Source organism: Pteropus vampyrus, unplaced genomic scaffold, assembly GCF_000151845.1.
Source record: "Pteropus vampyrus isolate Shadow unplaced genomic scaffold, Pvam_2.0 Scaffold33, whole genome shotgun sequence".
Lineage (NCBI taxonomy): Eukaryota > Metazoa > Chordata > Mammalia > Chiroptera > Pteropodidae > Pteropus > Pteropus vampyrus.
Window position 1 is genome coordinate 297,594 of NW_011888814.1, and position 18,068 is coordinate 315,661.

The 18,068-nt window shown below is 34.4% G+C and overlaps 1 protein-coding gene and 1 pseudogene across 1 annotated transcript; both read left to right on the forward strand.

Moving 5' to 3' along the window:
• The first annotated feature begins 2,224 nt into the window (after positions 1-2,224).
• LSM8 (LSM8 homolog, U6 small nuclear RNA associated) lies at positions 2,225-9,002 on the forward strand. The gene is made up of 4 exons (XM_011357156.2): positions 2,225-2,382; positions 3,474-3,514; positions 6,398-6,525; positions 8,728-9,002. The coding sequence occupies exons 1-4, from the start codon at positions 2,352-2,354 to the stop codon at positions 8,816-8,818; spliced, it is 291 nt and encodes a 96-aa protein (XP_011355458.1). The 5' UTR covers positions 2,225-2,351; the 3' UTR covers positions 8,819-9,002.
• Positions 9,003-12,526: 3,524 nt separating this feature from the next.
• Positions 12,527-12,645, forward strand: LOC111738018 (annotated as a pseudogene).
• Positions 12,646-18,068: the final 5,423 nt, after the last annotated feature.

Sequence of the window (18,068 nt, forward strand, 5' to 3'; positions counted from 1 at the left end):
TGGTGCAACTTGTTAAGTTCAGAAAAATGGACCCCAATCGTATTTCAAAGCTGGTCAAAAGGGGCATTATAGTAATACCTGAGGCTGAGATGATGGATTATCTCACCTTCCTGGTGGGAGAGTGAGTTTTGCATCTTTTTAGAGCTTTAAAAATCTCATTTGTTGACATTAGAGAATAAAAGTCTGCAAACTTTCTGTAAAGAGCCAGAGAGTAAATATTTTAGGGCTTTGTGGGCCATATGAACTCAGACACGACTACTCAACTCTTCTATTGTCACCTAATAGCAGCCATAAATAACATATAAATTAATAAGTGTGGCTGTGTTCTAATAAAATTTATTGAAAAAAAAATTAGCCTAAGGGTTATAGTTTGCCAAACCCTGCTACAGAAGTTTAATATTAACATCGCAGATGCCTAATATTGAAGAAAAATGGAATAAATGCACCACGGGCAGACAAGTGTTTAATTTTGTCCCTTTGTAACTACCTAAGAAGGACTCTGAAGGAAGAACCCCAAGTGTCCACATCTGAATGACCTTAAATGACCTTTGTTTACATGATGGTCTTCTTCACTCTATTGGGCATTTCCCTTGAGTAACAATAATGCAGTGGAGCTTAACTGTCTAGGTTCAGACTGGCTCTGTCATTTACTAACAAATGACTTTGGACAGAACAAAACCCAGAGAAGACAGGAGCAGAACCATGGAACATGTTCATTGGTGAGATGGAGGCTGAGAACCCAGTGAATGCTTGATCAAGACTTAAAATTTCAGTAACGGTTAAACATGTACCACTCCTCCTCACCCTGACAGTGAGGCCTTCACCTTATGATGAGGACAGTATAATGAGTAAGAAACATACGCATGAAGTAAACAGTAATTTGGGTTGAAGAAACTCATGTTTTCCTTAATTCCACAGAGGAAATTCTAGGAAGTTCAGAATTTAGAAGAACTTTGTGCCACAGAGAAAGATGGTTACAAACAATAGTATTTAAGTTTTTTAGTCAAATATGCCGCAAATCTCCTAGGTACAGTACAATTGTTTTTCCCATAAACTTTCATAAAATACAGGGTTACTCACAACCTCATTCTTGATTATATGTAGTTGCAAATAGGTCAGAGTAAGTTTCAGTCTATAAAATATTAACATTTAGGAGTAATCTGTATGTAGAGTTTTGTGGGAATGTTGTAACAAAAACATATGCTTAACTTTTAGGAAGAAAACTGCTGACATGAATGTTATTTCAAACACACAATTCTTCAGTTAAGAAATCACAAGCCTGACAAATAAGAGATTTTGGAGAACAAAAAAAAGAGATAGCTCTCGCTGGTATTTCGTACATAGATGCTTTTTTAACTTTTGAAGTTACAGCACAACAGTAAAATAAAGTTACGTTTCTAGGAACATTTGGAAATACCCGAAATGATAGCTGTGACAGCATTTAAGGAAACTGAGGCCCAGATGTGTTGATGATACTAGTTCAAGAGCACCCACACAAGTCTTAGGAGAGCCAAGACTAGAGCCCAGCCTGGTGCTTATCTAGACTTTTCCTTAATCATTTCCAGGGCTGTGCACCAGACCTTTTACTAACTTAATCCTAAGGACAGGGAGACCTTGTGGCGGTAAAATTAAGACTGCTTTCTGAGGCTCACACACTTTTCCCTGTTTGGATTGTTTCTTACATAAGTGAATACCATCTTAGAACACTTTAAGAGACAAATGCAGATTGTGCGAACATGCTTTATTGGTGTGTTCTCCAGAGACTTATACCGTATGATCACAACGTGCACGACTTTGCCCTAGGCCATTCAGCTTCTGAAAGATTAATTTTCGGCCCCTGTGGTCAAAAACTAGGGATTCCACTTCCCCACACCTACATTTCATAGAACGCATTCATCTCTACTTCACTCGTGACGAAAACCTTATTCCGTTTCCCCTAACTTTCCTCAACGTTTTCCCCTAATAACTTCTATCCATTGCCTTTGACTCCGCTAAGAATCTCGTTCTCTCATCTTTTCACACTACCCCACCTTCAGAAACCTTTCTCCATTCTGCCTCCCGCTCGCTTTGGTCTCTTTCGGTTTCCCACATTACCGCCGGGAATATCCGCGGAAACATACTGCGCACGCGCAATAAACTCGTCGCCGCTTGGCCTCATGGGTATGGTTGGCTGGTTTCTTTTCATCCCCGACCCACGGAAGCTATGGCGCTGTAATTCTCGCGATATTTGCTGTAGCCAATCGGCTAGAGTCGCCGTGAGTTGCTGGCGGGCGTTTTTTTTTTTCTTTCTTTTTTTAGCTTCATTTGTAGCGTACGCTGTTGTGTTTCCCGGAGTGTCCGGGCCGAGCATCATGACGTCCGCTTTGGAGAATTACATCAACCGTATCCTCTGGTGGCCGCCGCCGGCGCTAGCCGGAGCCAGGGCGAGGCCCACGTCCACACTGGAGAGGGTCGGGTTGGGATCGGCGGGCGGTTGGGACTCCTCGCCGCTACATGGCGGGGATGTGGAGGTTAAGGATCCGGGACCCTCCAATCCTGGTCCCGGGGCTGGAACCGGCGCGCTTCTACAGGCCCAGGCGCCTTTTAATTTTAACTTTTAAAAAGGTTCTTGTTCTGAACTTTTCCCGGTTTCTGTAGAAATCAGGTATTCATCCTTAGTACTGCCGGAGGGCCTGTGCGTTGAAGTTTGGGAATAAAATAAACAGTCCCAGCGGCAACTGTGGTCTAATCCATGTACTTGTTTTATTCTTAGGTTTTGCTTGTTTTATTCTTAGGTTTTGCTCATTGTTCGAGGATAGCAAAAACTAAGGGTGGTGCACAAAATGAATTTCTGACCCTTTACCACTTGGGCTCAACTTCTCTGTTGATAAAATGAAAATAATAATTGCTGTTGTAATGGATCGTCACGGGGCAAATAATTTTAAAACGCCTATGTGAATCTTAAAGCACTCTACATTTGTTAACGTTTTAAAGTCTCAGGGCGGAAACACTACATTGTGCTCACATACAAATTCGGGGCAAAAGTGAAATACTACAGACTTAATGATACACTGATTATAGTTATGAGTTCCAGAAGCCATGTCCTGGAAGACAGTGTCTTAAGCTTGAAGTCACTCAACATTGATTAATTCAGCAGTAATCCATTTTTGTTTTAGAGATAGATAAGTCTAAGAAAGGGGGAAATGTCTTGCTCAAAGTCAAGGGTGACAATAGTCTTCAGTAAAAAGAGTATCAGACAGCCCAGCTGTTTTAAGACATGTTACACTGGTCACATACAGAAAAAAATTTTCTTTTTCTATTTTTTCCGTTTCTAATTGTGTAATTATCATAAGGGATTGAAGAAGTTCGACACTTAAAATTTTTATTTTGTGAATGTAGTGGCTGTGTTAAATGTATCTTAATTCTGTCATCTTTTCCCTAGTAATTCAAACCACTTCCTTACCATGAATTGTTTTCCTTGATTCAATTATCAGGAACTGTCGCTGTTATTACTTCTGACGGGAGAATGATTGTGGTAAGTATTTGACATACTCATTTTCTGCTTTCTTGGAGGCTTATAGGTTATAAATTTTAATGTAGAACCTCTGATCTCTAATGGGTAGGCACTGCAGTATGCCTACATTATAGTTTTCTTATGATTCAGCTCTTATCTGTGATAAATAGCTGCTGATCCATATTTTCTTTATTAATAAATGTTAGAGTGTAAGTTACATGGTTTTCAGAGCTAGTTTAAATATAATAATAGAGTCTTCCCTCAGAGAGCGTCTAGTCTTCAGATATCTGGCTGTATTTATATTTATCTTCCAATTCCATTTTTTATTTCCTTCCTCATTTAGTGCTCTGATAGTCACTACATAAATCATAATTTTCTTTGAAATTTGGTATGTGCTTCTTAGAAACTTTTTTATGATTTAGATACTACATATATAGACTAATGAACATTTATGGCTTGTATTAATATTCTTTGACTATTCCTAGGTTGTATGACTTCTGTAGGACAAATGATGATGGACCCGAAATTTATTTTATCTCATTTGTCCTTTTATCACAGTATCTATTTTAATTCCAGAAAAATCTTGGATTCTTTTCTTGACCTGTTTCTTGATCGGAGGAATTTAGCCTATGATTTTTAGTTACTTAGCTGTTTCTTTATTTCTAATTCATGTGGCTGTTTGCTTTCCAAAAAAAAAATTTTAAGGCAGCTAAATTTTCTCTGTTTTCTAATTATCTAATTCATATAATTTAATATTTTATTTTCCCATTCTGCAGTTCTGTTTTTGTTTCTTTGTTTTCTATTCAATCCTTGTGATTTTTCTTGGTCCTTAAGTGAATTTATGACCAAAGTGTTAGACTTTGCCATTTATTAAATTATATTATGTACCAGGCATTTTACATGTATTATTATCACTTACTCTTCAGTATATCTCTGAAGAATAATTGCTTCTGTATTCTGGGTAAGGAACAAAGCTCAGAAAATGGGTCATTTTTCCAAACTCACATGATAATAAGTGGCAGAACCATACTGGGATTTAAATTGGTTTTGACTCCAAAGCTAAAGCCATTTGCCTTGCTTCCTTCTTACTCAAGAGAACAATCATGTTTTCTTTTAGGCATTTCTTATATTTTGTCAAATAAGGACAGTTCAAAATATTTTAATCTCAACCCTTCAGGAAGCCTATTGCTATTAAATATTTGCAAGTATTTTTTTATTTTGTGAAAACAAGTTTAAATTTTTTTCTACTTTTAACAAAGAGTAGATAATAAATTAGAAAATTATTTTAATTTTATAGAAGAAGAAAGTTATTTAAAAAGCATTTTTAGGGGGTGGTTCCATAGAGTAGTGGTTAGCACGTCTGCTTTACACGCAGTAGGTCCTGGATTTGAGCCCTAGTGGAGCCACAGCCCATACCCCTGGTGCGCCAGGCCCCGGGTGTGCGCCGCGAGCGGGTGGGAGGAGATGCCCCACCTTCAGAGATCTAGTTCTTAAGGGGAGAAGGCAACATCCGTGGGTCAGGGGTGGTAGTGGTGGTGGCGGGGAGGGGAGATTAAAAAAAAATTTTTTTTGAATATTAAAGTTCGGTAGTTCTGTATTTCTTTGACACATGGATCATTTGATAGAATAACTATGTGTAAAATAAAGCCAAGAGGCTATGTATGGGTGTGATAGCTATTTGCTATCTAGTTTAGTATAGTACATACGCCGTATTTTGATTCTCTTCCTAATTCTAGGTTATCGTTTTTTCGTTATTTCATTCTAATTTTATATATCTTAATTTTTAAAACAAAGTTTGATAGTGAGCTTGAGAAATTTAACCAACCAAAAAACCGTAAATGATATTTCTTCAGAAACTTGAATAGCATTTGAGACAGGTTACACTAGGCCCATGTATTTCTTTATTCAAAATTAGGATTCTTCGATAAAATTTTATCTGAATATTTCCTTCAAGTTCTGGTTCTGATTGTTATTATCTAATTATTATATCTAGCTGATTGCATTATTGGAAGGACTAAATAAGTAAATACATGAGAGGCCCATAGAACACTTTCTGGCAAATAGAAAGTACTCATTATTAGCTATTAATACCAATTGAAGTTTGTATATATTTATTGTACTAATTGGAATCTCTGAAAAACGATAAATTATATTTGCTTGTTCGTATTAGTATATTATAGTCATACAGTGGTCCGGCTCTGAAGCTGTCTTTTTAGGGTTTAGATCCCAGCTCTAACTCTACTACTTTCTACCTATGAACCTTGAGAGATTACTTAATCTCTGTGCCTCAATTTTTCTTCTCTGAAGTGGAATTATATCTACACATTATTGAGATAATGTGTGCAGTTTGTTAAGCACAGGGCCTAGTACTAGTATGTAGCGTGGAGTGATACTGTTAAACATTGCTATAGCTAATACGTATGGTTCCATATAAATACATACATTCATATATATGCATATTATGTAATGTGTGTGTGTGTGTGTACGTGTGTGTGTGTGTGTGTGTGTGTGTATACACATATATATGTATAGTTTTTCCTTAAATTTTACTTGTTTTAATTTGTGTCTTTAGAACATTAGCTCCTAGAGTGGACTATATGGGCTTTTATGTTACTTTCTTGGAAATACACTGGTACGTAGATGTACTTTTTAACTCAACAACTCTGCACACTAGTCAGATGTGTGGTGTAATTGTTTTACCCCTTAAAAAAATCAAGAGGTAAGTTTTGTGCCCAAGAATACTGTTGGTTATAAAGAGGTATTCTGTTTTACAGTAGACTTATATGTAAAAAAGGTACTTCTGTTAGAGTACCCAGCAATGAAAATTGTGTGGTTGAATTTACACATTAAGGTAAACCAGAATATTTGTCTTTTTCTCTTGATTTTTTTTTTTTTTTTTAATAGGGAACACTAAAAGGTTTTGACCAGACCATTAATTTGATTTTGGATGAGAGCCATGAGCGAGTTTTCAGCTCTTCACAGGGAGTAGAACAAGTGGTACTAGGGTTATACATCGTAAGAGGAGACAATGTGTAAGTAAAATGTCTTTTTTAATGCAGGTTACATATACTATAGGTGTACTGCTTTGCTATATGGAGAAGAGGTTTTTATTTACTGAGATTTGCCTATGTTTCAAATAGTTAAGTGGCCTGGATAGGGTCCAGAAAGGGCCCTGCCTTATACTGAACACTGTTAGAGAGGCTTCTTAGAGTGTTCTTCTATAACACTCCTAATTTCAGAGGAATATAAATTTACTTGTACCAAAGCTAGGGTTTGAAATCTATAATATAGCTGAATTTACAAATAAGTACTTATCCATTATTTTTTTTTCTCCTTTCGTAGTATAATTGGCATACTTAATATGTCCTTTATTTATTCTGTGGCCTCAGCTAACTTGTGACACTGATATGGCAGTTTGAGAAGATACATTTTAGTGGTAGCAATTTAAAAAATGGCTGCAACCATGTAGAGCAACTGTTCAATAGAACTTTTTGGGACAGTAGAAATGTTATGTATCTGCATTAAACACTATGGAATAGCTATGTATGGCTACGGAGGACTTGGCAAGTGCCTGGTATGACTGAAGAACTGAATTTTAAGTTTTATTTAATTGTAATTTTAATAGTTACATATGGCCAGGAGCTGCTATAATAAACAGTGCCGTTATAGCAGCTAGAAGATTGTTCAATCAATTTTCTAGTGAGAACTGAATAGAATTAAAACATGGCTGGAAGGCAGCAAAAAATACATTAGCATCTACTTTGGGGGCCAGGTAGGATATAGAAGATAAAGGAATATTATTCATTTGAATTATTTATCTTAAAAATCATCTTTCGATGGAGAAATTTCATCTTTAATAAAAAGGGTTTGTAAAATATTCTCTAGAGAAGACTTTTAGGTGTGAAGTTATAAAATGGGCTATAAAGAATAAGAGGAAGGCAGAGCAGGTGGGGCCCAGGTTTCCTGACCAGAACAATGCTGATTCTTTATATTGGGGCTCTGCATAATAGTTATTTTAAGACATTTTCTCCTGCTTTAAGTTAAACAACATAATTTTAAATTTTAATTTTAAAAAATTTAAAACTTTGCTGTAGACCCAGGGTTGTGCTAAAACCAGCTTGTACTGGCTTACAAAAGGAGATTGTTATATTTTCAGGAATTTTGCGAGCTGGTTGATTGATATTTCTTTGGTAGCTTGAAGTTGGCCATAGTGATAGTATTTGCTCTATGGGTGTTGGTAAACACTGCAGACCAGTCTCCCCATTTTTCTTTGAAGAGCTAGTTTTAAAACATTTACCAGCACTCTACTGTTTTCTATAAGGATTTCAAATGATACTGAGTTTTTAAGGGAGCAGTTAAGATCTTTGCACTCTTAAGTTTTCTACTGAGAAAACTTAATATAATCTCCCAGTTTGGTACTTTCCATTATTAGAGAACTAAAGGCTTTATGTAATTTAAAGCAAAATTGGGCAAGTTCTGTATTCAAAATATCCATCTACAGAATACTCTATTAAAACCAAACATATTTAAAAAACCATTTTTTTGTGGGATAATGTTTCATACATGCCCTGTGGTCTGGATGTAACAAAGACTATATCCAGCCAGAGAGCCATGGCTTGGTTACCTAGCATGGTATTAGTGAAATTAATAATATAGAAATTATGTTTGTATTAAATCAAGGAAAAGTTTACTGGCTTTAACTCAAGCCAGTCACATCAAAAAATCATTTGTTAGATACCTAATTACCTGTTGCTATTATATTATTTTTGTATATAATCAACTGTAATTTTTGGTCTTTAAATTGAGTAAACTGAGAAATCATGAAAAGGAAATTTATAGATGTTATATACCATTGATGGATTTAGTTCATTTAAGTTACTTAACAGACACTTTTATTTGCTGAACCTCCTTCCTCTGTCCCCCCGATATAGTCCCTGGAGTTGAAATCATAGGATTGAAAGTTTTGGGTTTTCATACCATATCTATCCCATTTGTGTCTTTTTCCTTCACAGACTTATGATCCAATCACACTATATGAATTCTGTCTTTTAATATTGATCCCTGTAATAATGTTGCCTTCATAATATTTCTTGAGTTTTTTGGCTTAAATGCTCAATTCACTACCTCATGAAAAAGTTTGGTTTTCACCTTAAGTAGTTCTTTTTACTTTGTTCTCTCAGTTTTAGTCAGAAATGAGATTGTTTTAACATTTTTTTCCCCTCACATAATTGCAGTGCAGTCATTGGAGAAATTGATGAAGAAACAGATTCTGCACTTGATTTGGGAAATATTCGAGCAGAACCTCTAAATTCAGTAGCGCACTGAGGAAGATTTGCATGCATTGGACATCTGTAAATCTTTGTACAGAGACTGATTATTCTGAGGATGATGTGTGGAATTTTAATGAATGTGTAATTGTGCAGTTTTGACTCCATATTGATTCATTGTAATATGGTATGTAAATTAAAATATTTTTACACTCTTAAATAAACAATTTTTGCTTAAATTATAGGTTTGGTAGCTCGATTTTTTAAATTAAATAATACGAATATCTAGTGATTATTTTGAGAACTTTCAGAAAAAAAATTCTAATATTTTAATATTTATGAAAACTATTTGAAAAGAGAAGTTTGTGGGCTATATAAGTCAAGCATATAAATACCACATGCAGGATACATGTGTTGTTTTGATCTGTTTCTTAAGAGCATCACAGCCTGATGTTGCTCCCTAACAGTTTAGAAGTGTGGGTAAAATGTGTTTGGTTGAGAAAAAGAAAATTACAAAGTTGTGTATTATCTGAAAAAATTTATTCCATAAGTCTTAAGAGCCATTTTAGCTCTTAATTTTAGGAATTGTGGAATTACTAGTATTAGAGGAGTATTTTTGTTATTTTAAATGTGAATTAATAAACCTTATGTTTGTTTTGAGGCAGTGCTTGCTATTATTGTCAACAACTTTCTATGACTCACTGGTTACATAAACCTGGTTTCAAAAGAAGTAAATAGGTTTCTCAGAGCATTTCAGGCCTATTCTTTGATTATTTGGGGGAATCAATTAAGTAGATAATATCCCTCATCTACAAATCGGCTGTTTCTAAAACTTTCTTAAAATTGGTTGATTATACTTTTCAAAAAATCCATAGAAACAATATTATAAGTAGTGTTCAGATATCCAGGGTAGTCAAAAAATCTTATCGACTCATATGTAGGCCAAAGTGTATCTTTGTGATAAGAAGAAAATGGAAAAATATTTGTATCCTTATAATTCAAACAAGTAATTTTTTTCTTTTTAATGAAAGTGTTTAAAATAGGTATTGGCAAGCTTTTTCTGTAAAGATGCATAGTAAATATTTTAAACTCTGAGGGCCATATGGTCTGTGTCTCAGCTATGTGGCAGCATGAAAACAGCCATAGATTATACATAAATGAATGGCCATGGCTGTCCCAATAAAACTGCATTTGCAATAAAAGGTATAGGCTGGATTCCACTGCAGGCCATAGTTTGCTGACCATTGGCTTAAATAAGAAGAGTGGCAGCTAAATTGTATAAATTATGAGAAAGACTTCTAGAATGGATTCTTTCAGAACCTAGAGGTGGATTTAATTTGTATTTTTCAATTAAAACTATTAGACATCATAGATTTTGGTACACAAAACATTTTCAGAGAAGATATCTTCACTATTTCACAGAAACAAGACTTGTCAAGGAGAGAACCATTAAGATAGGTTTTCTTCATTGGTCATCAAGCACCATTGTCCAGAATAATTCGGTCAATGTTCTGATATTCAGGGCTGTCTGGGAGGCTTAGAGGAAGATTAGCTAGTATTGGCTATTCACCGATATTTGGCTTTTGTAATATAAGATTTTATAATCAGTTTTGCAATCAAATGAAAATAATGCAAAATGGGTAAAACGAACAGGCAAGTTTAATCAGGGACTATTTTAATAAAGGTATTTTAAATTGGTAAACTAATTTTAAAAATCAAGTAAGGAATAAAGACCACTCAATTGCTAAGTGAACTAACTGTATTCTAATAGTACAAATAAAGTCCAGAGTCAGATCTTTCTCCAACATACTTGACATATCGACACAAATTACACATAAACCAGTAAACATAGTCGCCCTTCCTCACAGTAATGAGTTTCTAATATGATGCAGTCTTTTGAAATCTAGAATGCCTTATAAAGGTGTATTTTCTTGATGTCAGAAAAATCATTCTCAAAATGTGAATTGGTCATATTTATTAATGGTTGGCAGGGGAAGTTAATGAAACTACACCAAATGGTACATGCAATTCTTTATTCCTGGTTCCACATGGAAGTTTTTTATGCTCAACTAATTCCAGTTGGATTTCTTTGCAAGAGCACTGTAAGGGAATCACAACTGTGAGTGGTAACATGATTAATATGCAGTGTCAAGTTTTCTATATTCTTTAATGAGACATTTTGGAATCAGTTTCTTATTTATAAAGAGGCTCAAATCATTTTTAACCTATAATTATCTTCGTTCTTTGTGTCTCATACTATCTGAGCCCAGCTTAATAATGAATCAAAGAAATAACTTTTTCTTGGCAAAACATTTTCACTTAAGTTTTGTAAAAGCAATTAACTGCAAAAAAGGACAATTTCTTTTTAACTGAAAAGATACCATCTAATATAGTAGTTTAAAACATTGCTTTTAGGTTAGAGCACTTTGATAAGTTATATTGCCTTACATGCTGACAATTTAGGCTTAAATATTACAAATCTTGATGCCAGAAGAATAAGATATTAAAGATAAATATTAATATTTGCTTAAATATCCTGTATTAACTCCTTTATAAAATTTGAAATTTTAACCTCATGTAAGATACAAGTATGATGAAAACTTTTCAGTAGTAGTTAATACTACTGAAAATATAGCTTGTGTCAACATTTTTCTCAGACATGGAACACAAAGCGTTCCCCATGGAGACAAGAATGTATATAGTCCTTTCATAATGGCATGGGAACCTACTTGTGTAGTAGCCAGAGTTATAAAGCAGTCCTTAACTGGCAGCATAGTATATTCTGGATTTCACCTTCAAAATTAGCAGGTCGTGTTTACTGAGTGCATACCAGGTGCCAGGCATGAGGCTAAGTGCTTTTAAGTTGCCAATTTATGTATGTGAAAATTGAGGGTCAACAGAGTTCTGTGCCTTAGAAGAGATCACACTTGTGAGTAACAGGGCTCCAATTCGACTAGGGCTTTGTACTCCTTACATAATACTGCCAATCAGCAGAAAGCATAATCTCAAAATCTCTGCTGTCAAGTATCTGTCAGAAGCCTGATGGAAAGAAATACTTAGATGATTTAAGGCAGTTCCCAAAGCTCTACTCTGGGCCAATTTTAGTATAATTACCTGCAATACTTTAAATATTTTTGGGCCCTACTCTCATTATTGTGTTTCAGTAGATCTGGAATGGGGCAAACAGGAATACTTGGTAAATAGCTAAGTAAAGAAATTGTGGTGAAATTATTAAAAGAGCTGGTGTTATATGCTCAGATGAATCCCTAATTATGCCTCATAATCCTTACCTTTAAGACAGTGATAATAATACCTGTCTTACAAGGTTGTTACAAATGAAATTTGACCACATTTAAAACTTGGTATGATTTGATTTGGGGGATATAATAATAAACAGCTATTACTCCAGATATTCGAAGATCAATGTAAAAAAATTATAAACATGGGTCTTGTTACCTTAGTTTTTCAGTCTCACTTGGCTGTCCTCTCTATAAGAGACTGGAGTATATAAATTATGAGGATTTCAGGTTAAGTGGAAGATATGTATAATAAAATGAAAATTTTAACAAATATATAGTAAGAGATTAAATTCGTTTATGGCAATCATATACTCTTGACTCGAGTTATAAAATGAAATCTCAGTCTTTTATGTTAAAAACGGGACCTCTCATTCCAAACTTGCGTAGTTATATACCTCATTTTATAAATTTACTTTTACTAAATTTATATTTTATTTTACTAATTTGGGGCTCTTTAAAAAATTTGGGTCTACAGCCATGCCACCCTGAACAAGACCGATCCCGTCTGATGTCGGAAGCTAAACAGGGTCGGGCCTGGTTAGTATTTGGATGGGAGACTACCTAGAAAGACCAGGCGCTGTAGGCATAAAAAAAAATTTAAAAAAAACAGGATTATAAAATGACAAGGTCCTTGCAATCTGTGAGATCAACCAAGGGTTTCCTCCCCTAAAAACAAAATAAAACAAATAAATAAATAAACAAATAAAATTAAAAAACTTGGGTCGTTTGCAGTTTTTAAGACATGGGCAAATGGATAAAAATTACTGTTTACATGTAAGACTGAAAAAATGTTACAAGGCAGAGCTCTCTCCGTCCAGATTGACACTGGTTCATGAAATAGTGTAGTGTTTTCATTCATCCAGCCACAAATTCATTTAATTGCAAGATATTTAGTTCATATTCTCATCTTGTTTATAAGGATTATTCATGTGAAATTTAGTCAAATGCGTTGATGTGATCTTCCTCCTCTATAGTGGGGAAATCAGGTGACACAGGCATAGTTGGGATGGTCTTCATGAATTGATGCTGCCTCCTAGTGATCACTGCTTTCTTTATCATGTGTCCACAAACTTCAAAACAAAACAAAACAGATTTTGGAATTTTGTCAGGGGCATTTGTCAAGCCATTAATGTATGTTAGGTACTGTGCTCGAAGCTGGATAAATCAGGGCACAATATTAACAAGTTCTTGTCCTTGAGAGGCTTGTATCTGTCTATAGTACATCAACCAAATCATCTTGACTCAAAAGATTTGCTATCCAAGGTCATGAGTTATTTCACCAAATCCTTTCAGAACTCTAGGATATAACTTAATGGAGCTCGGTTTCATATAAAGCAACTAAAAACTGTCTTTTTAAGTAGATATAATTTGCATTAAATTTTCTCAGCCTTTTTTCTGTTTTAAGATTGCAGAGTCTGTGTAGGTTGCATAACATGAAGAATAAAGGCAAAATAAGATTTCACCAGCAGTTCTCTATCATTAGCTAACATTGTACCATCTGTGCCTAGTGTCATCATTTGGTGAATGGAGGATTTGAGAACTATTCTCCAAGAGATCTTTTCTTAGGTTTAGCATTAAAAAAATGATAAAACATTTAATTTCTATATCGATCTTTTTTGTTCTACCTTTTTACATCCATCTTTTTTGTTCATGTTTTTTATTTAAATATTTTAAAAAATATATAGACATATTGCTTGCCAGAGTGGCACAGATTAAGTATTGCTAAAAATGGGATCAAAATTCCATCCTTTTCTACTCCAGTATTTTTTAAACTATGTGATATGGCTTCTCATCTTCTCTTTGGGGTAATTCATTTATACTGTAAACAAATTTTGAAGTTTTACAAGAGTATGTGTGTTGCGGGGGGTGGGAGGAGTGCAGACAGGAAAATAAAGAGTTCTGTTTGATGCCAAAAATGTGCACAAAATATCTTACTTTTCATCTAATTTTCCTCATATTAGGAAAATCATAGATTATAATATATCGTTGTACTTTACAAAGAGGAAAACTCATAAGCATACAAGTAGCCGAGTGCTGCAATATGGCTTATGTAACATTTTTAAAAATGATCTGAAAGAGGTCATAATGATAGCTAAAATTTTTAAAATTAATTTTATTTATCTTTAAAGTTAAATTTTTATTTAAAAAAGTCTTTAGATCTCTCAAGTTGACTTGTTTTTACAGTTTCTAAGGTTTCAAAGTTCTTCAGTTTTCACAAGATATTTTAAATCCTAATGTCTATTAGGTGGTCTGTGGTTTGTAATTTCATGACTTGCTCAGCTACTACATCATTTGTAACGAAAGTTGTATATATATTATAAATTAGATAACATTTATGATTACATGTAAAAAATTTAGTATCTCTATTAGTAGTGGCCAATCATACTAATAGGAGAGAGCTATCAGAGGTCAATTCTGATTTGAAAACTATTGCTTCTCTATCTACACACATTGCAAATGATGATCTTTATGAGAATAATGCTCAGTCTCCATGTTGATCCCAAATTGTCTTAGAAAATGGAAACTAACTTTTATACTTGGATACTGATACATGGATGGATTTAAATGAATCCTCCCTGACAGACTCAGGCCCTTTAGATTCAGAGAACCCTGTTGAACCTTGGAAAGCATGGCAGCCTTTGCTAAATTTGTGGTGGAGACACAAGTCACATTGGGGATTTTTGTTATTAGGTGCAATTCTTTACTTGAATGGCCAACATTAGTAGTAGAAGCCTAAGGAAAACAGTCCCCTTCTGTTCTGGGAAAAGATGACATGGAAATCTTCATAGCCTGATGCAGGCGACTACGTGGGACATAGTTGTTGGGGGAGACCATCTGGGAGCAGAGAAAGGAGACTGATTGATTCTTCCTTGCAATACTATTTGAATCTGATGGCTTAATCTTGTTTATATTAGCAGTCCTTAATTTGTGTGTCCCACTTGCCTCACTCTAGTCCCAGCCTTGATTTTGTGGACAAGAACAGAGCTCTCAAAGGGAATCTAGCATGAATGCCCAGGTGATGGTTTGGGCTCCACACCAAGTTCTGACTGAACTGGGTGAATACTTTGGAAACAATGGCTGAGCACTTTAGTGTGAACTAAAGGAGTCCAAGTGTAGTTCACTACTAAAGGTCTGGGCCAGCTCTTAAGAACAATTTACTCTTTCCCTACTAATTCGAATTGTCACAATGATCAAGTACTAAGCCTCATATATATTTGGATATGTTTCTAGACCTTTTATTCTATTTTATTCATTTGTCTGTTCTGCCAGTAAAACAATAGTGGAAATTAATAAATCTCTACTCTTTTTTTAAAAAAAAACTTTTCTTAATATCATCATAACAGTATATCAGCATAACCTCAAAAATAATTCTAATTTTTGAATTAGAGATCACAAATTTCTAATTTGTGATTATTTTGATTTGGTTTACAGGAAATTATTAGAATAATAAGTGGAAAGTTCACATATTTTAAATAAATACATCTTCTTGTTCAAGAACATGAACCACTCGAAAAGTTTTTCTACAATTCCTTAGCAAAGCATCTATCTATTATCTATCTATCTATCTATCTATCTATCTATCTATCTATCTATCTATCTATCTATCATCTGTCATCTATCTAAAAATGTGTTGATTAAAACAACAAGTAGGTTTATATATACCTATTAAATCAGCCAGAATCCAGAACATTGACAACACCAAATGCTGATGAGAATGTGGAGCAACAGGAACTCTCATTCATTGCTGATGGGAATGCAAAATGGTACAGCCAGTTTGAAAGACAGTTTGGAAGCTTCCTATAAAACTAAACATATTCCTACAATACAATCCAGCAATCACCCTCCTTGGTATTTACCCAAAGAAGTTGAAAACTTATGTTCACACAAAAACCTGAACATAGATGTTTATAGCAGCTTTATTCATAATTTCCAAAACTTGGATGCAACTAAGATGTCCTTCAGTGTGTGAATGGATAAACTGTGGTACATCCAGACAACAGAATATTATTCAGTACTAAAAAGAAATCCATTATCAAGCCATGAAAAGACATGGAGAAACAAGAAGGATAGGTGTATAAATGTACCTGTGAACTATCATTATAACGGAATATCATCTAAGCTCAATAGAGGAAATTTTTCATGAAATATATGTACAACAGGCATTTCGTATGAATAAATTAATATTTAATAATCATTATTGTAAATGAAACTTTGAAGGATCATCTAGTATAATTGCCATTATTCTGATGCTTAACTTTAAAGAGAAATAGGAAAGCCTTTAATTGGCACTAAGAACTAACACTTTAATTTTACTTTTCTCAACCTACACAGACCAGAAGTAGCCAGGAATTGTTGTTTATAGCTAGAAAAGTCCTGAGAGATGGGAGTAAATGTCCCAGTATAGCTTAATTCACTTTCGATGGATGAATGAAATAGATAAACAAACTTAGAGCACTCACTATTTTAAAAGGAAACGTAAGGAAAAGTAATAATTTTGATTCTAATAATTTAGAATATATATCATCTTGTAATTTTGCTTTTATTAATTTTTAGTGTTCACAATTAGCACCTAATTCTAGTATCCATAAAATTTGTAAGACATAGTAAAAATATATTCCTTAATATTGAAAAGGAATGATCTATTTTCGATTAATTCAAAGAATCTATTCTAACAAGAGAGAGATCATCCTTAGGTTTGTGAGTTTCTGTTTCTGTATTTCCCTAGGATAGTTTTCTTATACTAAACTTTTATGAGAATTTTGCAAAAAAAAAATTAATGCTAATTGTAGGGATAGAAAAACTTATGAGAAAAGAGGAAGGGAAAATTAACCATAAATAAATGTGAAAAATGACCACTCATAAATTTAAACACAGAGACTTGCCTATCACATTCATTTAGAGATATTTTTCTCCCCTTCATAAATCTTGCTTGTACCCTCTAAGAGTTGATGTTAATTACTATTCTTTCTAAATTTTTATTTTCTATTTTCTTTATTTCTCAGAATAAGAATATTAAAGAATATTGAAAACAAGACTTGATTCGTAGTTCTTGCCAATTTTCACCGTGTAAATATTCCTATTTCTGATTTTAAGCCTTCGGTGGTCCCAGGATATTTAGTAATGGGTCTTCGGGTATGATATGAATGAATTCCACTCCACCACTGTGTGGATGGTGTTTTAAGTGAAGGCACAAAGACTATTTAGAAGACCATAGCAGTAATCTAGGCAAGTGATAAATAGACTGAATTAAGATAGCAGAAAGAAGAGAGGCAGGTTCCAAGTAGAATAAATAGAAGGGAGCTCATGAGAAAATAACCTTTCCACATGTCTTTATATTCCTCATATAGAGGTTGGGCTCCAGTTCTGATGGCTTGTTCTGTTGGGTAGCGGGGATACTGCCTTAAGTAGAATAGATATTTCCTTTACCGATCATCCAAATAAAAGATACATCTTGAAATAGGAAATGAAGGATTGAGTTGTGGGTCTTTATTAAGAGGTATAGGCAGCTTAGTGTTTGCTTGGGCCTGGTATCAGGAGCTTTTAGACGTGCACCAGGGCAATATCCTCTAAATTAAGTTGATGGAATTGCCAAAACAAAATCACAAAGCAGAATACTAAGCACTATACGATCATGGTGGCAAAACAAAATCAAACAAAACACCTCTGTGTATATTTTATTGATTGACATATTAAATATATGTGTGCATGTGTTAGTATACTAATATATCGTGTCTATTATAGAACATAAAGACATATACAGCCATTTTCAAAGGAAGATATAATAATAGGTGCAAAAATGTTCTGATATTTTCTTTCCTCACTCAGTGGATTGTTTTTTGTATGCCTTGAAGAGTTATGTACTATTCTTTGGAGATCTCTGCTCTCAGGAGCACTCTGAGGGTAGAATAGGGATTGACAATGCCACATGGTGATCCTCTCATGGCCAGAATGCTGCCTACTGAAGGCTCCAATGGAGATGGACTGGGGTCTGGGATTTTGGAAAACAAA